Source organism: Heloderma suspectum, chromosome 7 (assembly GCF_057233095.1).
Source record: "Heloderma suspectum isolate Gila_16-S chromosome 7, 16-S_ref, whole genome shotgun sequence".
Classification (NCBI taxonomy): Eukaryota; Metazoa; Chordata; class Lepidosauria; order Squamata; family Helodermatidae; genus Heloderma; species Heloderma suspectum.
Genome location: NC_139464.1, coordinates 37,418,688 through 37,443,947, shown reverse-complemented (window position 1 = coordinate 37,443,947; position 25,260 = coordinate 37,418,688). Strand labels below are relative to the sequence as shown.

Genomic DNA, 25,260 nt, shown 5'->3' with positions numbered 1-25,260 from the left:
GAAGTCACCCTGGAGGTTGACGACATCATATAAAGGACCCGCTTTAGATTGGAGAGAATGAGCTATCAAATTACAATGCTTGAGTTCCACTTGAGTTCCCTTGTGAAAAGAGGAAAAGCTGCAATAAGAGGAGCTAGACCACATCGCCATCTAGCAGCTGTATAATGAAACATATGGAAGACTCAGATGAGGGGGAAAGCGCAGGGGGGGGGGGAACACGTGTAAATGGAGTCTGCCGTGATCCTGCATTTAAAATGGAAGCAGAAAGCCCTGTTTTAAATGCTGGATTTTAGGCTGGTGTAGAGATGCTCCTAATCACTAACTGTTTGGTGATTTCCTGGCGTTTATGCAGTCTTTCCCACATTCTAACAGGTTGAAATGCTTCTCCGAAGGCTGAGTTACTGGATGTAAGAGCTTTAGGGGGTTGGCCTCAGTGGTCTTATAGGCCCCTTCCAAACCTACTATTCTATGATCCTATGGGGGCACAATCTTATTAAGAAACTTTTTATTGTCTAAACATGCGTAGGATTGCACCCTTAAACTATAATATGGTGGTATTTTGGCCTCCCCCACCACTAGAAGGTGGGCAGGGCCAGAGAGCTCCTCCAAAATGTAACTCAGCCCTCTGGCTGAAAAAGGTTCTGCACCTCTGTGATATATTGCCCAAACTCTGGATTCCCTCCTTATGGACCAGTACAGCTATCTTTGTTTGTTTTATCTAAGTGCATTGTCGTATGGTTTTATCTGTATGCAGATTTAATTGGTCAATTAATCAATTGACTGAGACTCATAAAACTAAATTAATCAACGTCTTTAATTGGGCGAGAGCTCCAATTCAAAGATTTCTTATTGGTGTAATTATCTTCCTTTGTACTTCTTTTACCGCTAGGGCGGCCATTTGAGAGCTGCCAAAAAGAGAACATCCATCACCGACAAAGAGGACACACATCTGCATAAAATCTGTATAGGCTACTTTATATATAAGCATGCAAGTTTAGAAATAATTTCTGTAAGTCAATAGAAATACAGTCCATCTCACTCTAGTGCGGTGACCTGTGTGCCTTACTCAGCCTGCTGCCCAGGCGCTTCCCTCAAAATCGAGGGCTCTCCCCTGAAAAAGAGGGCACGTGGCTACCCCCCATCCCCCGAAGCTTCGTCCTCCCCCGGCTAGCGGGATTCAACGCGTTGCCGTAAGCAGACTCTAGGCGGCGCTGCAAGAATAGGCACCTGTGGCCCGTGGGCAGGGGGCGCAGGAGAAAAGGAAGAGGGATGAAGAGAGCTTCCTGGTCCGTCAAGGAATATTTCCCCCGCAGACGCCTCTAGGGAGGGTGCGCACAGCCTCTTCGGCTTCCGTAGTGGCGCTGAGCGGAGCGTGTGTGGATGTGGCTGAATTGAGCCCTCCGGCGTCAGCGAAAGGGACCGGGGCCGGCTCGGGATCTCCAGCGCCGCCGCCGCCGCCGCCGCCATCATCATGAGCAGAAGCTACAATGACGAGCTCCAGTATCTGGATAAGCTGGACAAGAATTGCTGGCGCATCAAGAAGGGCTTCGTGCCCAACATGAACGTGAGTTGGGGTGGGGGGGGAATGTCCGTGCCAGGTTAATCTGAGCTACCGCTTACTCCCAGAACCTGATTAATGAGGGAGCACGAGAAGTGATGATTAAGGCTTTCCCTGAGCATGTGCAGAGTGCTGTCTCACGAATGAGTATGGCCAGCGGCTCCTCGCACGTGCGGCAAAGGGGTCGGGGGACGGGAATGGCTGCTAACATACTGTGTAGTTGATTGAGGTTGCTTTACTCTGGGGTTCTGTTATCCTTAAGCCCTTATTCTATATGTGTGTGTAATACATACGTGTGTGTGTATTTATTTATTTTATTTATTAATCGCCCATGTGGCTGGTCACCCAGCCACTCCGGGCGATGTACAAGCGTATAATAAAACAGTTTAAAACAACAAAAGTCTACAATAAAAACATCATATTTCTAAAAATACCCTGACCCAGCCCAAATGCCTGCCTGAACACCCATGTTTTTAATGCGTGGCGGAAGCTCATTAAAGAGGGGGCATGGCGGAGTTCCATAGGGAGGGAATTCCACAGAGTGGGGGCCTCCACAGAGAAGGCACTCTCCCTCGTCCTCACCAGTCTAGCCATCCTGGCTGATGGGACAGAGAGAAAGCCATGCAAGGCTGATCTTGTTGCACAGCCTGTCTGGTGTTGCTGGAGGCACTCCTTAAGATAGGCTGGGCCGGAACTATATAGGGGTTTAAAAGTCAAAACCAACACCTTGAATTTGGCCCAGAAAACTACTGGTATATAAAAGTGTTTTATATATATATATAATCACATGCTACCTCTACATGCATGATGTGTGTGTGTGTGTGCATTATAGTATATGATGGATAGATATCACTATTTTTATTGTAGTAAGCTGCCCTGGGATTAAATGATGGAGGGTGGTCCGTAAGTTTCATAAACATATACAGCCAACCAGAGCTAAACCTAGATGCTTTCCCATGTATCAGTGGAATGAATGATAGTCATATTGGAGGAATAAAGGGCTGGATTCTCCCCCACCATCCAATTTTCTGTGTTTGAGCTGAGTGCATTGAATTTGTATGGGGCTTTGGTATGTTGAAGGGCAATGATTTGAAAGGAGATGAGGACCTGAATTGTGAAGGGGGTAAAAATCCCCGGCCCCCAGCTGATGGTGGAGTGGCCACTATCCAGGCCCTATGCGTTTGAGGAATGTGCAAGATTTAGAAGAAAAAGATGAGGCAGTTTGCAGGAGGACCTGGGGAAGGCAGGGAGAGGTAGAAAGCACTAATTTTGTTAAATTTATTATTCTAGCTTACAGCAGTGTTTTTTAAAAAGCAAAAACAAATCTTCATAAGGTACTGCATGAAACAATACACAACTTGGTAAACACAGAGTCCATTGTTTGCTAACCTTCACACATGCACCAGTACTGTTGTAATTATGTGCCCCTCCTCGAGCATCAGCCAAAACAAAAAGGTATTACAGCATTTTCATAAAATGTTCACACAAATCTCTACTATTTAAAGTAGGAAACTGAATTAATATGGTTCAGCAAGGTAGAATGGTAAAGCACTTGTAGCCTGAAATTGCTGTGTAAATTACTCTTAAATAGGTATCATCAATATGCATTTAAAAATCTACGTCAAGCTCACTCTTGAATGTTTGTCTGCTTGCCAGTTTTATAGCAGCTTCATCCCCAAAAGCTGTATTTGACCCAGGTTCTTTTGGAACCCTATTTGTCTAGTGAAATGAACATTAGGCTTTAACTTATTTCTAACTGTTTGGAAATGAAATTGGTATGCATTTTAAGATATGGATCTTAACAATTATAATCTGAAGCCGCTTCAGTTTGATGGTGAGGCAGATCGCCATTGCTGATGGAAGTTACTGTATTTCCTGCTATGTAGAAAGGGCTACCAACCATCAGTATTTTAGGCATACTTTGGCTCTACTTCTGTTGATTCCTGCATCCAGCCTACAGTAGCAGCTAAACAATGAATGAGCTCTTAAGATTGCAGAACCTGAGTCAGAACAAAAGATTGGGTATCGTTAGCACAACAACAGCATCGCCTTCAAATATTGTCCACGTTCTTACACTGTAGCATCATACATTCATTGAGCAGTAGGATGGGAATCTGTAGGACCCCACAAGGAAGGTCTGAGGAGATGTTGGGGCTGTTAGTAGTTTAGAGGCATGCTCTCAAAAATGAGCAGAAACATTCAAGAGCAATCTCAGTACTGTAACAACAATACTTTATGATGGATGTCATCAAAGGGTTAGATAACCTAGTAGGTTACAGCTCTCCCTTTTGAGCTCTAATTGAAGTTTGCTAAACAAAGCCACAACTACGGTATTGGTGCCCAGTGTGGCCCAGAATATATATTCTTTTCCGTGAATCAAGGTATTCAAAATTCTGGCTATTGGGAAGAATTTTGTAATTCTTCCCTCTGTAACTCATCTTCGCCAAAGCTTTATTAGTTTCTTAATTTTAGGCCATCTAAACCTTTACTAGGAGCAACTTTTAAACAGCCATAAATGTGAAAAGAACGTGTCACCTGCTAGATACAGTTACTTTCCACCTTCTGTTTGAATGTAGCGCTGAGCGTGATGCATTTTTCTCCCTTTTCCTCATTTTTCTGTCTGTCTCTAGGTGGAGGGTGTATTCTACGTGAACGATCCTTTAGAGAAGCTTATGTTTGAAGAGTTAAGGAATTCATGCCGCGGTGGAGGTATGTTTATGCTCTTTCCACCCAATCTCATTTGTTTCTGATATGTATGCCTGGAATCCCAACTCCAAAGCAGCTTGCTTCTCCTTCAGTTAATGCAGACCCATCATATGTTCAACTAATACAGTTGGAGTTCAGGGCTCCTTACATGTTCAGGTACTGTAGAATTAATCTTAACTGAAGAAAAGTATTTAGGGGGCTGTATGTAAATATTCCCTCTGTCTTCAATATATCAAAATAAAATGAACAAATTATTTATTTTGTGAAGCATGCTTGGTTTTGGAGCAGAAAATAAATGTGGTGTTATGCTGCTTAATTCTGCTTGCTTAACTTGCTAGTACTTTGTGGCAAGATGAAGGAATGTTAAATCGTTGAAATAAAGCCATACACCCCTTAATCCTAGCTTTGAAACATCTGTGTTTTTGGTCATATCTCATCTTATGCCTGCTCCACGTAGTACAGGAGTCCCCAACCTTTTTGGGCCTGTGGGCACATTTGGGAATTTGAGGACCTCCTGTGGGCACCACCACAAAATGGCTCTCACGGAGGATGTGGCTAGTCACCTAATGGCTGCCTTGGGGTCCTGGCTAGTCAACAATGAGGTGAAGGGTGAGGGAGAGAAATAGCAAAGCTAAAGGCTGGGAGAGAGGGGGGAAACAGCAAGGCGAGGGGAGAGAGCGCAAGGCTAGAGGCTAGAAAAGGAGAGAAGAAAGTTTGCCATAACATTTTCCAAGGTTTTAATTAAAACATTTTTTTTAAGGGGGCAGGGAGGGGAGAGCTTTGGGGTGGCCACTGGAGGTCCCCATGGCACTTGTGGGCACCCCATTGGGGACCCCTGACGTAGTGCTTCACAATGCAGTTGTCAGTCTTTGTAACACAGACATGCAAGGTTTCAAGGAAGGGAAATGTAATTATGGTTGCAGTCCAGTATAACCAGATTCCTTTGATAGGAAACAGAAATAATTTCCCCTCCTTTTTCAGGTGCTGGTGGCTTCCTGCCAGCCATGAAGCAAATTGGAAATGTAGCTGCACTGCCTGGCATTGTTCATGTGAGTGGCTTCTTTGGAGACTTATCCCTTAGATAAAGAATGGAAGTCCCATAGGAAGTGATCGCACCCTAGGATTCTACTTTGTAGTGAGAAGTGAGCTGCATTTGCAGCTAGGAATGTGCAGACTGTGTAAAATCTACTCTGTGGTCTGCGGATTATCAGGTGCCTTTTGTTCTGTCATCCGCCCACAGACAGATGCGAATATTTTTTTTTCGTCATGCGGAAAAATACGTAAGTATTTACTTAAGTATTTGCATAATTTACCCCAGTACATAACATTTAGCGTACTGTCCCCCATTCCAGTCTACGTTTCCTCAGCAGAAACTTATGTATTTTTCTACAGATTTATATGCATAAATTTCAGGAAAGTAAAAAAAAAATCATTCGAAAGTCCACAGACTCCACAGGGCCTGAGGGGGTCGCTCTGCAGCAGATTCTGCAGGTTGGATTCTTAGAAATCCAAGCTCATTTTAATCCATCTCGAATTTCTCCAGCACCCCTATTTGCAGCAATAGCCCTTCCATTCTTCTTAGAATGCTGTCAGACATCATTAAACTGACCTGTCGGGACAGTTTATTGATGAGTAAACTTGAGCAATCAAAGCCAAGCTGTCAACCGCATGTCTACATTCACCACTACTTTCTGAAATGAATCTATCCATCTACTTGCATCTTGCCATTATTAGTATCTACATTTGTGAACTTCCCTTCATGCATCTCCAGATACCTTTGTTAGAAACAAGAGGTGTTGGCTTTTTGCACACTTTTCTATGGGTCCGAGGCAGAGCAAGGAGAGCTGAGTTCTTAATGTCATAGAGACCTCATCTGTTCCCATGTTAAGACTGATTGTTTTTCTTTTTTTAATGTATTTCAGAGATCGATAGGGCTTCCTGATGTCCATTCTGGCTATGGGTTTGCCATTGGTAACATGGCTGCTTTTGATATGAATGACCCAGAAGCAGTGGTATCACCAGGTATGGGCTTTTGTGTAATGCCGTTTGTGCTGAGAGGGAGCCTTGACAGCTATGTGTATTGAAAGCAGCTGCAAAAGCAAAATATATTTTCACAGTATTCTTCAGGTGCAGCTACATTGTAGATGGATCATAAGTAAACTGTCAATTAACCCATAGTTCCTAAGCAGTGTACTCTTGGGCCTCTGTAGACAACTGGGATGTTTCCAGCACCACTCTAGCTTTTGAGAAAATGCAGATGTTTGCTGTTTCTCTAAAAGAGGGATAAACCTATCTCATTAAAAAAAACAAAACAACATCTTTGTACCACATTCTCTGCCATGGAAGAATGATACATCAAAAACCTAAAACAGTAAAACTCTTTACAAAAACACCCAAAATGTTTAAAAACCACACAGCAAAATAAAAGCACAGCTAAGTAAATTCCACATAAAGAACAATTGGCCAGTTCAACATATTTAAAAAAAGAAAGCCACATTTTCACCTGTTGTTGGAAAACTAACAGTGATGGAACCAAGTAGGCTTATCTGGCAGTGAGTTACACAGTGTGGATGCCACTATGGAAAAGTTTCTCACACTCTCAAAGGACTTCCCTGCTCATTTAAAAGAGCAGGGAGATACATATTGGAGAAAGTGGTCCCAGAACATCTTTTGGCCAATGTCAGTGATCTTATTTGCTCACTGGTCTTTTTGGACTCCATGCCTAGTATGTATTTAACAATAATGCAGTAATGTAAGTTTAGTTAAAAAAAAATTACTCTGAAGTGAGCTTTATACATTTAGGAACAAGTAGGCTTTCCTTGGAGTAATAAGTATATATTGTTTAAGTGTAATCATGGCCTGAAATAAACCTTATGAAATCTGCATATCCTGCCTCCTTAATCAAAAGATCCATGAAGTGCTATATTTCTGTAAGGTTTACCTTCTGAGTTAGTGCAGAGGGGATTATACTTGTCCAAATCTGTGAAGTATATGTCAGTTTGCTAGGCATGATCTAATCGTAACTGCTCTTGTAAAACATTTAATCGTAACAGTTAATTTGTTCTGTGTTCCTAGCACTAACAGCTGCGCATATGGCTTATAGAGTTGAATTTGAAGGGTGTGTTGTGTTTACTGCTGCAGGTGGTGTAGGGTTTGACATCAATTGTGGTGTAAGGTTGCTGCGTACCAACCTTGATGAGTGCGATGTCCAACCAGTGAAGGAGCAGCTTGCACAGTCCATGTTTGACCACATTCCTGTTGGTGTGGGATCCAAGGGTGTCATCCCCATGAATGCCAAGTAAGAGTAAACTCTATATTTTCTCCAGTGGAACCATTTGGCTGAGATGCTGGCAAGAGAGAGAAAATAAATGCCTGCATGGTTACTAGTAATCTACCCATGCATTTGGAATCCTGAATGGTTTTATCTATATAGTGGCAAGCAGAGTTATCGTTTCGTAGAAGCAAGAATCTAGCAGTGCAGTGAAGCAAGTGCTTAAGGCAGGGGTAGGTGCCTGACTATGGGTGCCCGGCTCCTGACTTGGATGTCTCAGTCTCAATTCCCCTTCCTAGGGCATGGCCATTACAGCTGCCACTGGGTTCTGCATTTCAGCCAGCCACAGTTGCTGGTTTGGGTGCTTGTGACTGTAGTTGCTTAGCAGCTAAGTGCCTCGTTGTCCAAACGTTTTGGTGTCCAAAGAAGTGATGGGTGAGCATAATCCACTGGATCGGGGTGGGCAACTTATGGCCCTCCTAGATGTTTCGGCCTCCAAATCCCACCTGCCCTAGCTGGTACGGCCAATGGTGAGGGGTCATGGAAGTTGTAGGCCCAAACATCTAGGGGGCTGCAAGTTACCCACCCCTGCACTAGATAGCTGCAATGTGCTCCTCTGCCTCATTGGAACTGGCAAAGTAGTTCAGTCGCGGCTGATCCTAATTCTCATAGGTAAACAGGAAAGGAAGAAAAACGGCATATAGACAAGGACTGGGTGAATCAATCCCATGTCCATGAACAGCCCAGCTGAGTCTCCCCAAAATTCACAGCCATTGATAAAAGGTGAGATTTTCACTGCTATTCTTGCATCCGGGCATTTCTTGTCTTCTGTAGAGACAGCCTTATACTTGCCAGCCCTTTAAACCAGAGGTAGGCAACCTGGTGCCCTCCAGATGTTTTGACATACAACTCCCATCAGCCCCAGCCAGCATGGTCAGTGATAGGAGATTGTGGGAGTTGTAGTCCAAAACATCTGGAGGGCACCTACACTTGCCTTAAGCACGTGCTTCATTGCAATTCCTTGCCAATGGCAGGCAAGTAGCGAGGAAGTCTTCCAAAGCTCCTTTTTCCTCTCTAGTGCAGGAATGTAGACTCCAATACTATCCAGCACGTTCTTTGCTGGGAAGGGAGAGGGACTGGTGCCGGAGCACACATGCTTGGAAGGGCTCTTGACACAATGGGCTGTGTCATAGCTAACTCTGGCTATGAGGGTGTCCTGATTTCTCTGAAAAGAGCAGTGACTGCAGGTTTCTGGTATCCATAAAGTGCACTAATTTGGGGAGCGGGGAGTGTGTATAAGCCTTCTTTTGCTCCCTTAGCAGTGTTCTGGTTGTGTGGCAAGATGCAGCAGTGAGTCATTGCTACGTTCCATCCTGTATTTTGTCTTGGGAATCCTTAATGAAACACTCTGTCTCTCACCCCCCAGAGATTTGGAGGAAGCTCTGGAGATGGGAGTAGACTGGTCCCTACGAGAAGGCTATGCCTGGGCCGAAGATAAAGAGCACTGTGAAGAGTATGGGAGGATGCTGCAAGCTGATCCAAATAAAGTCTCTGCAAGGGCTAAAAAGAGGGGCTTGCCTCAGGTAAGTGGTCTCCAGATACGATGTTGGGTTCACACTTCATGCTAGCTTCAGGGGTTGATTTCAGGAGAGCAGGGGCATGCAAGGAAAATAAAGGTTGACTAAAGATCCTGATCTAAGCAGCTGGACTAGTTGGTAGACTTAATTCTCAAAAGAACTATGATGTGCCCCGCATCCTGGTGTTTAAGTAGTATCAAGGAATTTCCTGAAAGAAGAAAAGTTACGGTGTACTATTTTGTTAGTGTGTTGGAAGCATGATCCACTTATGGAATTAATTGGTTTGGGGTGGGGGGAGGATTGGAATAGCTGCAAATGATACCTCCATGTACAGAGGCAGCAGGACCTTTTCAGCAGTGGCCCCTTATTTATGGAAATCCCTCCCTGTCATTGTTCAGATGGGCCCTTAACATCATTTTATCTCAGTTCGCCTGAGCATTCTGTTGTGCTCAGGTTTTACCTTTTGATTGACTGGCTTTGAATTTCGCATGTTTTAATCATCAGTGTGCTGCTTTATTGAATCTGTATTTTAATATTTCTGCTTTCCTTGTTTTATGCCGCTTTGTGGGGAGAAGGAAATATTTTGAAAATGGCTTAGAGGTTTGAGAAATAAATAAATAAACTCTTCCTCAACATCTGGTAAATGGAGGTACTCTCCCTAAAGCCCCGTGTTTGAACTTTCCAGAGGCACCTGTTTAGCTGTAGATGAAGATGATTGCTGGTCTACATGGACCTTTAGTGTGATGCAACAAGGAAACTTACATTCTTATAGTTTTAGGCTGGAACAAGTATTTTGCAATTCAGTACTGCCTGTGCTGAGGTAGACTTCAAACTTCTTACCACATCCTATGCTCTGAGCAGTACCTTTTTCTCTAGAGATATATAGTGTGGTATAAAACAGGGATGGGAAGAAGATAGATCTCCATATTTTTCAGACTTCAACTACCAGAGTCCCTGCCAGGATAGCCAATGGTCAGGAATGCTGGGAGTTGAAGTCCAAAACATCTGGAGATTTACTTCCTGCCCACCCCTGCCATTAAAGACTGGCAGGCTGTTGTCTCGGCCTCTCTCGTGGGAACTTCAGTCCTTCCACTTTGCTTCCTCTCGATGTTTGCTCAGTTAATTGCTAAGCTGTTCCATTCTGTTTTGACAGCTGGGGACATTGGGAGCAGGAAACCATTACGCTGAGATCCAAGTTGTGGATGACATTTATAATGAGTACGCTGCCAGGAAGATGGGCATAGACCACAAGGGGCAGGTGTGTGTGATGATCCACAGTGGCAGCAGAGGCCTTGGCCACCAAGTAGCTACAGGTATGATTTAGGCGCTCTTTTTGTTTTTTGTCCTGGAAATTAAACAGAAAACGTCAGTGGCTGGCGGTCTTCCTTGCAGACAGCCACAGGGGAATAATGTGCAGTCTACGTGCATTTAATTTACAGGTGGGGAATCTGCAGATCTCTTTAGTGCCTGCTGGTCCAGCTTGGTTTGTCAAGGGCTTGCACTGAATTTGATAAGTTTGGCTTTTCTTCCTCATAGATGCCCTGGTAGCTATGGAGAAAGCTATGAAACGGGACAAGATCACCGTGAATGACCGCCAGCTGGCATGTGCCAGGATTGCTTCTCAGGAGGGACAGGATTACTTGAAGGGAATGGCAGCAGCTGGAAACTATGCGTGGGTCAATCGTTCCTCCATGACTTTCCTCACTAGACAGGTGAGCTTCCTTTTAAAAACAAAAACACGGAGGCTGGGCTGAGCACTGGTTTAATTATAGCCATCTTCGCCATAAGATAAACATAACTGTCTAAGAACATAAGAAGAGCCATGCTGGATCAGACCAAGGGTCCATCTAGTCCAGCATTCTGTTCAGACAGTGGCCAACCAGCTGTCGACCAGGAACCCACGGACACAAGTGCAACAGCACCCTCCCGCCCATGTTCCCCAGCAACTGTTGTACATAGGCTCACTGCCTCTAGGACTGGAGGTAGCACATAGCCATCAGGACTAGTAGCCACTAGTAGCCTTCTCCTCCAGGGATTTGTCCAACGTCCTTTTAAAGCCATCCAAATTGGTGGCTATGACTACACCTTGTGGAAGCGAATTCTGTAGTTTAACTATGTGCTGCTGTGAAGAAGTCCTTTTATCTGTCTTGATTCTCCCACCAGTCAGCTTCATGGGATGAGCCTGGGTTCTAGTATTTTGAGGGGGAGGGGGGAAATGTCTCCCTATCCACGTTCTCCACACCATGCATAGTTTTGTACAACTTTGTCATGTCTCCCCTTACCCTCCATTTTTCCAAGCTAAACAATCCAAGCTGTTGTGACCGTTTCTCACAGGGGAGATGCTCCAGCCCCTTGATAATTTTAGTTGCCCTCTTCTGCACTTTTTCCAGTCTAGTACAGCCTTCCCCAACCTGATGCCTTCCAGATGTTTTGGACTAAACTTCCATTAGCCCTAGCCAGCATGGCCAGTGGTCAGGTGCCCTCCAGAAGAACTGGAGGGCACGAGGTTGGGGATGGCTGCTCTAGAAGTGCATTTTGGAAGCGACATGCTTGTTTTTTGACCTTACATTTGCTGTCCATTTTACTCCACATCCAAAAGGGTAGGCCAGCAGCTTTCCCCAACTTGGCGCCCTCTAGATGTGTTGGACTGGGATATGTGGGAGTTCTGGAGGGTACCAGCTTGGGGAAGGCTAGAGGAGGCTGTCCTTACTGGCTTGAGGATTGTTGGTATCGTGCCTAAATGTTTGCTTGCAAACAGTGTGTGAATGGAACTGGGACCCATTTAACAAACAACATGTTCTTTGAGAACATATTTTTTTTTCCCATTAAACTTTAAGCTGGTGAGTTCTGTGCAATAGAGCAATGTGAGGACATTGGGGAGACAGGTGCTAGGGAGTCAGCCTGGGGTTATTCTGAACGGGATGCTGTCCTTCCGCTGCCACCAGCCCCAGGCTGTGCATTCAGCAGTTTACTAATGTAGTGGCGATGTGTTTTCCCCCGCAGTTCAGATGATGAGGTAGGCCAGGGGAGGGCAAAAGGTAGATTGGGATCTACTAATAGTTCTCTGGGTGATTTGATTGGCAAGGATTTCTGACGCCTAACTGTTAAACAATGGCAACAACAAAACTACTGCCCCCCTCCCAAACTATACTGCTGAAATGAAGAAAGCCGTGGAGCATGTGTAACCAGGGTTGGGCTTCGTGTGGAAGAACTGAGCTCAATTCAGTTCTCATATTCAAAACAAATTCTGAATGCCTGCTCCTGGCAGATCTCTTGATTCTAGTAAAAAGCCAAAGTAAATCTCACAAGTTTGAAGTCTTTCTTCCCCTGACGTCAATAAAAGCCCTAGAAAACAACTATCCAAGACAAAAGGATTACAACACACTCTTGGGGTATAGGGAACCTGAAGGAAAACCAGACATTAACTGAGGGATGGGGAAAGGGTTACAAATATCTTCTACTTGCCTGAAGTGCCAGTTTCCAGAAACAACCCTGGTCCTGTGTTCCACCACCCCCACCTCCGATGTACCTCATTTGTCTGTAATGTCTTCTAGGCATTTGCCAAAGTCTTCAATACCACTCCTGATGATCTGGATATGCACGTGATCTACGATGTGTCTCACAACATTGCCAAAGTAGAGCAGCACGTGGTAGAAGGAAAAGAGCAGACCTTGTTGGTGCACAGGAAAGGATCAACCAGAGCTTTCCCACCTCACCACCCCCTCATAGCTGTGGATTACCAAGTATGAGATGGCTGTGTTATCTCTTCCTAGCACTTGCAGTTCGAGGAAATAATGTTAGTCCTTGTCCTGGTAGTGGACTTCCACTGATCTGTTCCTACAACTTGGTGTGTGTTTGTGCACCGTTCTGATTGACCCACACACAAATGCCTGCACAACCTTCCACCTGGCCTCACCTCTCAATGTCTACTATAGTACTTTTGTGCTGTGCTGCAATTTCCAAACATGCTCCCACTGTGTATGCCCTCATGTCTCAGATTTCCTTGGTCTACTAATGGGAATTGGACCTTGAGTGGATTAATGTGAATCGGTAGCCCTCCTTGTTGAGCAGTATATTCTTGCAGCTTCGGGGTACCTCTCATTTTGACTTGGCATCTCTTTTGTGTGTGTCTGCAGCTGACTGGCCAGCCAGTGTTGATTGGTGGAACAATGGGAACTTGCAGCTATGTCCTTACTGGTACAGACCAAGGGATGACTGAAACCTTTGGAACCACCTGCCATGGAGCAGTGAGTAGCAAAGCAATTTGGATCTCTTTGACTTGAGAGCTTCCAACTTCACACTTGTATGAAGCTCAGTGACATGTCAGTAAGGCTGTACTGTGCAGCATTTTCAAGGGTACCTGGTATAAACGCATCCTATTATCCCGAGGTATGCATGTGAAACATAACTTGACTTCAGAACACTTCCTTTCTCTAACTTGAGATGGCAACAGTACAGGGAATTAAACAACCTTATGTGTTGAAGGAATGGTCAGCTTTTTCAACATCAGTCTCCTGTACCTTTAAATAGTTGTATAGGTATGTGAATTTTGCATAGTACAGCTTTTCAGACCACTACAGTACTGTGACATGACAAGCTGTACTTGCTGAATGTATGTCTTCTACATAATAGGTACAGGAGCCCTAATGTTGAAAGATTGGCTATTTTGTCATGTAGACTGTAGGTCTGTAACCAGAGAAAGCCCGGTGTTTCCTGAAGGGTGGGTTTGATCCCACTGGGATCTCAAAAGGAGGAGGAATGGGGTCGTGAATCTCCAGCAGCTGTGGTCCCAGTTAAAGTGATGTAATGGGGAAGTATGTAGGGACCAAGAGATGTACAAGCAGCAGTTTGTTTAGGATATTTAGATAAGGGGAGTGATTTTACAAAGTTTGAGAGATGCATGTCTAGAAGCCAGAGGGTCTGCTTCATTCATTGGAACAAAATGGCCCAAGCCACATGTAACTGGCATGCTCTTTGTGTCTGTCCATGCTTGCTTCACTCAAAGATTATTGTAGTAACTAAAATAATAACATTGTCCTGTAGGGCCGTGCGTTGTCCCGCGCCAAATCTCGGCGCAATTTGGATTTCCAGGATGTGTTGGACAAGTTGGCAGATATGGGGATTGCGATCCGTGTTGCTTCCCCTAAACTGGTCATGGAAGAAGTAAGCTATTTAAATGCTTTCTTTGGGAGAATGCACTTCTGGGGTGGACTTCCTGGCAGCCGTCATTGAATGAGGACAGTACATTTCATCAGAATCTTCCACAGCAGGAGCTGTTAATAATTTCAGTCTGGAAGAATTACCTGAGTTACCTGCTTCTTCCCCCTTCTCTTATTTGGGGACAACAGCAACTTCTTCTTCTTCTTCTAATAGCTGCTGCTGCTACTACTACTACTACACTGCCCCATAGCTAATGCTCTCTGGGCATTACAAAAATTAAAAACCATTAAAACACAGTATACAAAGTTTAAAAACCATTTACATAAAACACACAAACTAACGCTATACATGGAGACAACATCTATCTAAAAACAACTTTGAGCTATCACCATAACCACTAGGCAGATCCAGTACCGATTAAAAAAGCCCTCATCATATGCAGCCAAATGCCTGAGAAAAAAGATAGGTCTTAACCTGGCACAGAAAAGATAACCATGTTGGCACCAGGTGGGCCTCAGCAGGGAGATCATTCCACATTTGAGGGGCCACCACTGAGAAGGCCCTCTCCCTTGTTGCTGCCTTCTGAGCCTCCCTTCCTTTGTATCCATATAATAGGTAAGTATATGGCTATATACAATATGCACTTCCCTCTGATTAGTTCTTTTGCTGGCTCTATATACACTTTTTAAAAGGAGAGAGGGAAATATATTGAATATCTATTCAAAAAAGGACAATGTAATCTGACATGAACTGAATAATGGAATATTTCATGAATGGTCTCACTGTCCCTTAAGACTGGCAAGTGCAGACTTGCTGAAGGCCTTCTATTTATGGAGGGAGCTACTGTAGGAAGATGAAGAGGCTTTTCAATGGTGGCACCCACCTTGTTGAATATGCCAAAATAAACACCCGTTAACACAAGTCTTGAGGCTTTTAGAAAGCAAGGGAAGGCATTCCTCTTTAAGGGCATATTTGGAGAGCTTATCTGAGATTAGTTTGAGTTATTTTGCTTAGATTAAAATGCAATCCAATTACAAAAATTAAAGTTTTTTTATTTTCACACTGTATTCATCTTATGAATATCTGCTTGTATTTAGAGCCTTATGTATACTGTAAACTGCCTCATGCCTTCTTTGAATGATGTGGAATGGAAATTCATATTTTAATCATTGGTATAAAAAGGTCTCCTGTTAACTCTCTCTCTTACATCTCATTTATCCTAGGCGCCAGAATCTTATAAGAATGTGACAGATGTGGTGAACACCTGCCATGCAGCTGGCATCAGCAAGAAAGCCATTAAACTGAGACCCATTGCAGTCATCAAAGGCTAAGGAAGCCTTCCACAGAAACAGGCCAGCACTGTCCTTGCCCAAGACCTCTTCCCACCCAAAGTGCTTGATGGTTATGTTTCCATCTAGATGGAGCATTCAGACTGACAGACTTTTTGTTAGAACTCTTGGAAGTAAGGTGTGCCCAGACAATTCTGTATTTGTTTTGAGGAAGGGATGATCTGAGACATGTTACCCTTTTGATTTTATGGAGTGATGTCTGAAACTGGTTCAATTCCCTTTAGCAGCAACCTAAAAACACCTTTGCAGATTGTTCAGTTGAGGGCAAATAACAATCTGCTGTCCTAGTGGGATTCTAACCAATGTGAATTTGAATTGCCACCAATCTGCAAGAAGGCTTAGTGTGTTGCAGAGCAAACTGGTTGTTTTTTCCTGTCTTCAGCAGTTCCCCTCCTCCCCTGTAATATACCATGTACTGAATTCAACTGTTGGCATGTGCGAAGCTCTGCTGTGGACAAATGCTCTACGCAGTCTAAAGAGAATATTTGTGCACTGTGAGTTGTAATAAAGCCTGATTAACGCCATTCATCAGTGTGACTTCACAACAGCCACAACTACTCTGCTGTAAAAGTCCATGACCGAATAGCTGCTCCCATAAACGCAGTCCTCTGCACTAACATGGGGCACTGTTGAGTGTGTGAGGGTACATTTACACCAGCTGTCTTTTCCCTTTATATGTTTGAGGATATACCAGGAGCAGCAGGTTCTGTGCACACGCCACAGTCAGTACCTGAAGAGAAACCAACTTCCCCTTGATACCCTTCATGACTAGGACAACCAAATACTGTAGGAGACATGGCTACTTTATTCAGCAACTGCTTTGACACAATCGGCTCATGTCCAAATTACGTCGAGATAAGAAACATCATCTGAGCAAGTGTTAAAGGTACAAGAGCCCTGTCTTCCACTGCATCTCATCACTCACAGGGTCTGGATAGTCAGTGTACATAAGCAACACTGCCTCTTCAAGTTTGCCTCTTGAAATAGCAAGCTGAACAATTTACCCACCGGTCTTGCTGTTTTCAGGCTACTCATTGTAAGTTTATGTTATAGGTAGATGATCTAGCTTACACTTTGGCACAGCAAACTGGTATGCCTGTATATGGGAGGAGAAGTTTGTCTGGGCCTCGTAGCTGCAGAGGAGTTGCTCTTTGCAGATACGTACTACGGCTGACTAGGAGCAGCACCAGGGCAAAAGGGATTCTATGGTAGGCACACATTAGGGTCAAGAGGCAGGTCCATCTACGGTTTACCTCTGTTGAGGGACAGGTTAGGGTGACTTCAGCAGGATTAGTGTAAGTCTTGCTCTGCTGCTGCTTCTTTTTTTTGACGTTTACTGTACACCCATTGTAAGGATTTGGATTTTGAAAAGATGATGGCGGTCTTATGGGGGTTGCTTTATGGGCTGTTGACCACAGCAAGCATGATCTGACACTGGCAAAGTCATGCATTTGTATTTTCCTGGAAGCAGATTTCTGGAGCAGAAGTCTTGAAACTTCTAAATAAAATGGAGAATGTCAAAGTCCCCGTGTAGTGTTGTCACTTACCTTTCATTCAAAATAAATTACTTTCGTATGTATAGGCAAGACAGAAAATTTGTTTGAATACCATGGTGATCCTTGCATTGTTAATGCCACTTTCTAAGAATAGTTAACCTTGAACCTTACAAGTCACCTCTCCTTTCATTTTATTTATCTGAGGCTGTAATCCTTTACTCACTTAGCTGGGAGTAAGCCTACTGAATCCAATAGGACTTAGTAGACATGTATAGGATAACACTGGTGACTATACATGTCACCAGCGACATGACTATACATGTCACTATACAAAGGTAGTGCCTTTCTTTTTCTTGTAAGTGGTGGAAATCAAACCAGTCAATAGAGGGCATCTTGGTAAAATTAAACTCTCAAAGAAATGTAGAAGCTGTTGAGCATCTTCCATAGGAGAAATTGAAACAAACTGCTTGGTAAAGAATGCACCCTGGCCCTCTTCTTACATATTCTTCTGGAAAAGATTGTTTAACTGATACTTGCTGATGTCAGCAGCGGTTTGGAATTAACTTAAAAGGCCTAATAAAATGTAATATTGCTGAAACATGGGCCAAAACAACAACAGAATTGTTCATAAAGGCTATATAAAATCTACCCTTCAGGCCACTATCATGATTCACATGTGAGTTTAATCTCCCCACCCCTTATGTTGGCTTAATGCTACTGTTGAGAGTGTTCTTGATCACATTCTCATATGTATGAAGGCAGAAGCCTACCGACCATGACATTCTAATAACTGGTGAAAGTGCTCGTGCAAACCCTTTCATCAGGTTTTATGTATACATCATCCATCCATGCTCTTGGACAATAAAGATCCACATGGAAATAGTGACGTTAGCCCCTAAGTCCACTCACTCAACATTGCACACATTCAGAAGGGTTGAATTAGATAGGTTTTGTATGTGGGAATCAGTTGCGTCACTGAAGGAAAAAATCAGGTGGGAGCTTTTCAGTGCATCCTCCCAGTTGCACGTTTCCTGTCTGGAACTTCATCTATGGCCTTGCTATCAAGTAATGCTGCTGTTCTTGAGGATTCTTGCGTGTTCCATGCTTAGCAAAAGCTTTGCTATCTTGAACATTATATCCAATTTTTGTTCCTTCTGCAAAATACAGAAACGTCGTGGTGGCCACTGTTGCTCTTCTCTTGCTCAGTCTTTTCCCGGCTAATCTCTCCTTCCAGTAGTGAACTCAGGGTGTAAATGCTGACAAAAAGGGGCACTGAGAAACAAGAGGAAGGTTTCAGCACGTTGGAGAAACCCCACATTTTGCAGACATACTAAAATGTCTTCTAATAAAAACACCCGAGGAAGCAAACAATACACAGCCAAGTGAGGACTGAGGATGCTCAGTGTTCACTGGAAAAGAAAAACAGGGCAAGGACAATGGAATAGCATGACCGGCTAGAACTCTAAACAGGAGTCCTTGTAAGGCAATGAAGATAAAATTGCAACACTTTGTTACAGGTCCTGTGTCTGAGTTCTTGGTGAATTTATGCATAGGGTAAAGTTGGGGTGGTGGGCAGGCTTCAGGCTTGTGGGATCTACTTTGGGTTTTTTGCTTAGAGGTCCACCAACCAGAGCTGGGTGCAAACGATGGCTTAGGCAGGCAGAAACAGATGCCTAGTGGTTGCTCAGGAGCCAGACCCTATCCACATCTTCAGTTGCTACAAATCAAGGATTCTAACTGTCTAATGTGGCTGGGGAAAAGTCTTTTTGTTACTATTGTTCGACTATTGGGAGTTAAAAGCTCTTGTCAATGTACTGCAAATGAGCAGTAATCTACAAGCAGGTAGGTCCCAATATATCTTCTACTCACTGCAGGCTAAAGAAGTGCTTTCTGAGTCTTTTCCTTGTCAGTTTCAATAGATGACCCCAAGTTAGTATTCTGAGGAATTTTGCTGTCCATTGTGTGCCTATTCCCTCCTTTCTGCCTACAGCTTCTGCTAAAAGGGTAGTTGTCCATGGCATTCTACAGCTCTCTGACAGGCCACATACCACCTCAGCTGGTGGTCCTGCTGTAGTCCTGGAGGAGTACGCAGTCTCTTACTCCTTGGCAAAGGTAGGTGTGCCATACCTTTGTTCTTTTACAATATAAACATGCTTAACTAGCTCCCTGCTCTCTTCAAAGCAATAGCCTTCCTCAGGCGTGTATTGACATGTGTGCTAGGCTTCAGACGGAAGGCTTCCGTTGCAGAGAGAGCCCGGTTTGTAGCTGGTACTTTGCTTTTGTCCTTTTCCGGTAGTGGATTACTGCATGGCGTGAGCCCAAAGCTGCTGGCATCGCTTGGGAGAGCTAAAGAAAAAGTTTTTAAAAACTCCACTGGACAAAGTTCAGCTTCAATGCAACAAAAGCAGACATTAAAGGGTGGCAAGGAACTAATTTATTGAAGAGCTCTGGAAAGCTTTGCTATGGCTGGCATGTTTGGGGGCATCAGTCTTCAGAGGCAGCTATAAAACAACTTAAAGAAAATTAAAAATCATTTAAACATTTAAAATTTGAAGTAAAATGTATACAAAACCATTGCCTTAAATAATAAATGCAGAAACTGTAGTACCATGAAACCTGCAATTGTAACATACAAACCTGTGAGTAATATACCAACCTTCTAAAGAAATACCCAGCAATAAGGCTTATAGACAACTCCACTAGCTTAAAAGGAAGTATCTTCCTTCTTCCTAGTGGGTTCTTTAAACAATTTTTGCATGCCTTTATGAACAATACTCTATATCTCAAAGGGAAAAAAAGTGAATAAGATTTAAAAAAAATAAAATTAGAATGGGTGTTCTGTCTGTTGCTTTTGCAACATGTTTCCTACAGGTAAACTTCAACAGCTCTTCACACATTTAAATATCAATTGAGAGATTTATTATTTATTTATTGTGTCTTGTGCATCTGTTAAACATCCAAAGTGGCTTGTAGAAAAATAAAATAGTACAATACGAAATAGAAAATAAAATGCAAAAAAGGCCTAAAAATAGGGAAATTGTAGTGCTAAAATGTGAATATGAACTTGAGCACGCTCCGGGAGAGAGCGGAGGACAGGAAGGCCTGGCGTGCTATGGTCCATGGGGTCACGAAGAGTCGAACACGACTGAACGACTGAACAACAACAACAAGTGCTAAAATGAGGTAGACATTAAACATTTAAAGCTTGCTTTTAATTCCAGCGTACGCCTAAACATAGAAACCTTATATCTAAAGGCATATGAAGAAAGCTTGGTGAACTTCCATAACAATGGCATTTTGGAGCCACCACTGAAAAGTGTTACTCTTTTGTATTCATTTCTCCAGTTTCTCTAACTACAATTTACCACTTGATAGGTAGGAGTAGGACTGCCAGCTCCTTCCTGGACTGAAAAGGGGCTCTTATTGTCTCTACATGGACACAGGAAGGAATTGGGCAGAAGCAGCTTCTCGTATCACAACGCCACTGGAACAAGAGGTGATACTGCTACTGAACATTTTACGATGCAAAGATTAAAGCACTAAAAGCCCTCGTTAAGATAGGAGATGGCAATCCTAGGGTCAGACAGTCAGCCATAGGATGAGGCCAAGCTGTTCAGAGAGGAGGCATTTGGGAAGCAGCACCTGTCTGTCATTCACTCCCATGCTACAGCTGTAAGGGGCTTTTGTTCATCTGCCCCAGCTTACTCCTTTTTTCACTGCCCTAAGGCCAAGACCCACCTGTCTCTCCCCATACTTTTCTCTTACTCCTAAAGTTTCAGGGGGTACTAGATAAATCCTGGATGACACATTTCTACGACAAATACACTACCCCATACAATAAAATTAGTGTTATGATCCCCACTTCTAGAATCAAATATAAGTCGCCTATATTTTTATTACAGGGCTTTTGCCACCCACAAACAGTATCTCCCTTCCTAGAGTGGAACATAAAAGTGATAATTTTGAATGTTATAATTGTCATCTAGCAACCAAGTTACCTGCCACTGATCATTAAGAGGGATTATTGTAAGCACCGAAACAGTTGCTTATGGGTTTTATTGTGCAGAAAGCATTTTGTGCATGCCTGAAAGTTCGGAGACTATAATAACTTTCACACAGAAGCCTTTTCATCCTAAACAGATCCCCCTTTAGAAACGGGAACAGAAGGAGCTCAGCTGCCCTGTAATCAGTCAATCCAAAGGCCTGTTCAACATATTGTAGCCTCTTGTGACTCCCAGCGGTTCTTCAGTTTTCAAGCAGAGGCCTTTCCCGACTTTACTTTCGAAGGTGGCCACTTATGCATCACCAAAAAAGAGGACCCACATTTGCTGATTTATATTTGTTGTTGTTCAGTCGTGTCTGAGTCTTCGTGACCCCATGGACCATAGCACGCCAGGCCTTCCTGTCCTCCGCTCTCTCCCGGAGTCTGCTCAAGTTCATATTCATTGCATTGGTGATGCTATCTAGCCATCGCATCCTCTGCCATCCCCTTCTCCTTTTGCCTTCAGTCTTTCCCAGCATCAGGGTTTTTTCCAGAGAGTTTTCTCTTTGCATGAGGTGGCCAAAATATTTGAGCTTCAGCTTCAGTATCTGTCCTTCCAATTAGCACTCAGGGTTGATTTCCTTTAGGATGGACTGATCTGACCTCCTTGCAGTCCAGGGGACTCGTAAGAATCTTCTCCAGCACCACAGTTTGAAAGCATCAATTCTTCGGCACTCAGCCTTCCTTATAGTCCAGCTCTCACAGCCATGGGAAGACCATAGCTTTGATTATGCGGACCTTTGTCGGCAAGGTGATGTCTCTGCTTCTTACTATGCTGTCTAGGTTTGCCATAGCTTTCCTCCCAAGGAGCAAGCGTCTTTTAATTTCATGGCTACAGTCACCGTCTGCGGTGATCTTGGAACCCAAGAAAATAAAATCTGTCACTGCTTCCATTTCTTCCCCTTCCATATGCCAGGAAGTGATGGGGCCAGATGCCATGATCTTGGTTTTTTTAACGTTGAGTTTCAAACCAGCTTTTGCACTCTCCTCTTTCACCCTCAACAAGAGGCTCTTGAGATCCTCTTCGCTTTCTGCCATCAGGGTGGTATTATCTGCATATCTGAGGTTGTTGATAATTCTCCCGGCAATCTTAATTTCGACCTGTGATTCATCCAACCTGGCTTTTCTCATGATGTAGCTGATTTATATATTTAGATGCAAATTTAGAAATAGTCACAATAATTTAAATAGAAAAACTATACATTTATGTATGACATTTGTATGCCGCCCCAAAATATAAAGTTATCTGGGCAGCTTACATCTTACCATCATGGGGTAGACTGTGACCAGGAAACCTGTGTGCCCACTCAGTCTGTTGCTCACATGCAACCTGTTCATGGGCAACTTCAAGGCCCCTACCGGCTTTCCCTTCTTATGATTCTTGATCTCTAAACTGGATTTGGTCTGGACAGCCCTTGAAACAGAACAGGGGTGGGAAACTGGTGGCCATCCAGATGTTGGACTCCAACTCCCATCAGCCTTAATGGTCAGGAATGAGAACTCTAATCCAACAACATCTAGAGGTCAACAGGTTCCCCACCTGTGAAATAGAAGAAGCCTTCAAATAGGGGGCTGTCCTCTGTAAAGTAGGACATATGGCCACCCTATGGTACTTGCTGAGATCTTTAACTGGAGCACACCTGGGGGTTACACATATGAAGCACTGCTTTCAGATCAGTCACCAGAAATGTTGGGGTGTGGAGGGTTAAGGTTATAGAGGGGCATGTGTGGCCAGAACTGATACACAGGTAGGCTAACCCAGCCTTGTAAATAACCCCACAGGAGTTACTAACCTGCAAACAATTTTACTGGGGTCTGGCAGAGGAGAGGGATGCATTTCTGTGGGGGGTGCGGAGCAGGGGGCTTGCCTCCTTTAGCAGCCTGGTTCATTTCTGTCCTAGGTGCCAGGGCCAGCCCTACCGTTAGGCACAGTGAGGCAACTGCCTCAGGCGGCAGACACTGGGCAGCAGCAATGGCAGTCTCCTAGCTAGACCTCCTAAGGCCCATGGCTATTCCCTTCTCACAGAGGACAGAGTTGTGCATGCCCCACACCCTGTTCTGCACCCCCTAAGCTAGCCTTCTGTCCTCAGGTGTGGTGGACACTATCCTGTAGCCAGCACTGAAATAAGGGTCAACTGCCAGTCCAGTCAGCTTCTGTATGTGGATTTGGGGGCAGGGGGAACCATCTTGCCCTTTGACTCAGGCAGCAAGATGTCTTGGGCAGGGCCTGCCAGGTGCAAAGCAAGGGTGGAGTGCTCTGTCCTCCTCTGGCAGGCTGCTCACTGTTTTGTTTGCATCTCGTGTGGCGCAGAGTGTTAGGTGGCAGTATTGCAACCGAAATTCTCCCCACAACCTGAGTTCGATCCCAGCGGAAGCTGGGTCTCGGGTAGCCGGCTCAGGTCGACTCAGCCCTCCATCCTTCCGAGGTCGGTAAAATGAGGACCCAGCTTGCTGAGGGAAAGGTAGTCACGACTGGGGAAGGCAATGGCAAACCACCCTGCTATAGTCTGCCATGAAAATGCCAGCACAAGCGGTGTCCCTCCAGGCGTCAGCAATGACCCGGTGCTTGCGCAGGAGGAACCTTTCCTTTCAACTTTAATGTACCACATGTCTTCCATTGTGAAAGTCAAGGTGGCTACATGGGATTCTCAGGTGATCTCCCAGCCAGGCACTGACCAGACCCAGACTATCATAGGAATAAAGGAGGTTTCTTGCAAAGTACTATACATACTAAACTCATTATAAAAGTCGTTGAATTTATTTATTATTTACTTATTTTACAACATTTGTGTGTGTGTGTGTGTATGTATGTGTGTGTGTGTGTGTGTATATATATATATATATATATAAATATATATATATATATATATATATATATATATATAATAGGTGTGTGTGTATGTATGTGTATATGTATGTGTGTGTATGTGTATGTATGTATGTATATATATATATATATATATATATATATATATATAATAGTTGGGGATAGTTGACTGGGGATAGATCAGTGCCACAGAGTTCACTGCAATCTGAGAGTCAGATAAATATGTCAAGGAAGCTGGAAGATGGGGGAGCTGAAAAGCCCTTGATCAGAGATCAGAGCAAAAATAACTCCGATCCCATTACAGCATGAACGGGATTAGAATTATTTTCAATTGTTTTCTGGTTTCAGAAAACATCAAATGAAGTTAAGTCAGGACCCAAAGCACTTGTGTTTTGAAAACACACATCCTTCCATGGAATCCTCAGGCTAGAGCTCGCAGCTCTTCCATTAATGATCGCCAGACAAGAAATAGACACGATCGTTATCAAGATGCACATGGCCTCGTTGCTTCGGGAAAAAACACGTGCACCATCATCATCTGTAAGTGAGGTATTAGAACTGTCTGATAATTATTGGCAGCCACAAACATTACCATCAGAAATGTCTCTGTGAGGAGAAATTGATTTTTCTATGGAAATCAGTCTTTCTTTTAGAGAGAAGGGTGGTCTTGGTAGTTAACATCTGAGCTGAAAGAAACTATCAAGAATATGAAATTTAGCATATTTTGCCAGTGCAAAATGACTGAATTCGAAAGTGACTGCAAGCAAAACTCCTCCTGCGCTGTGAAACCCATTCTATAAACTTATTCTTCAAGAACTGAAATGTAGGTCTCATGTGGCGAACCGCAGGTTTTCCTGTAAAAGAAGAGTCAAAATAACTCAGAATCTTTTATCCTCAGTGTAAATTTGGAAGGACTCTTGAGCGGCTCCTTTGTGGGTGCTTCCAAAAGAACAGCACCTAGCGCTACCAATCAAAAGGCATTGTGTAGCTATTCTGCCTTTCCCTCCACATTTTGTGTGTGTGTGTGTGTGTGTGTGGTAAGAAAAAAGGACGGAAAAGGCAGTGAGAAAACACAGAGGGTTACAAATGGAAGATGTCATCATCTGGACACCCATAAAATTCCATGAATGAGGCAATGCAATTGCACAATAAAAGCCTGGTCTGGAAGCACCCTGTGATTTTATGCTCTTACTCTGTATTAACTAGCTTTTGTCAGTTTTGCCGCTTTAACTTTTATTGGTCTGTGACTGCAATAAACCAGTGATTCATGTTAC

The 25,260-nt window shown here is 43.7% G+C and overlaps 1 protein-coding gene and 1 long non-coding RNA gene across 2 annotated transcripts; both read left to right on the top strand.

Annotated features, from left to right (window-relative positions):
- The first annotated feature begins 1,339 nt into the window (after positions 1-1,339).
- Positions 1,340-17,200, top strand: RTCB (RNA 2',3'-cyclic phosphate and 5'-OH ligase). The gene is made up of 12 exons (XM_084809685.1): positions 1,340-1,564; positions 4,189-4,267; positions 5,246-5,313; positions 6,187-6,286; positions 7,406-7,562; positions 8,962-9,118; positions 10,266-10,425; positions 10,649-10,824; positions 12,667-12,855; positions 13,249-13,359; positions 14,156-14,275; positions 15,496-17,200. The coding sequence occupies exons 1-12, from the start codon at positions 1,472-1,474 to the stop codon at positions 15,601-15,603; spliced, it is 1,518 nt and encodes a 505-aa protein (XP_084665811.1). The 5' UTR covers positions 1,340-1,471; the 3' UTR covers positions 15,604-17,200.
- A 1,453-nt stretch (positions 17,201-18,653) lies between these two features.
- On the top strand, positions 18,654-25,260 carry LOC146339551 (uncharacterized). Its single transcript, XR_014784274.1, has 3 exons — positions 18,654-18,959; positions 19,108-19,229; positions 24,335-25,260. It is a non-coding gene; the product is annotated as an uncharacterized LOC146339551 (long non-coding RNA).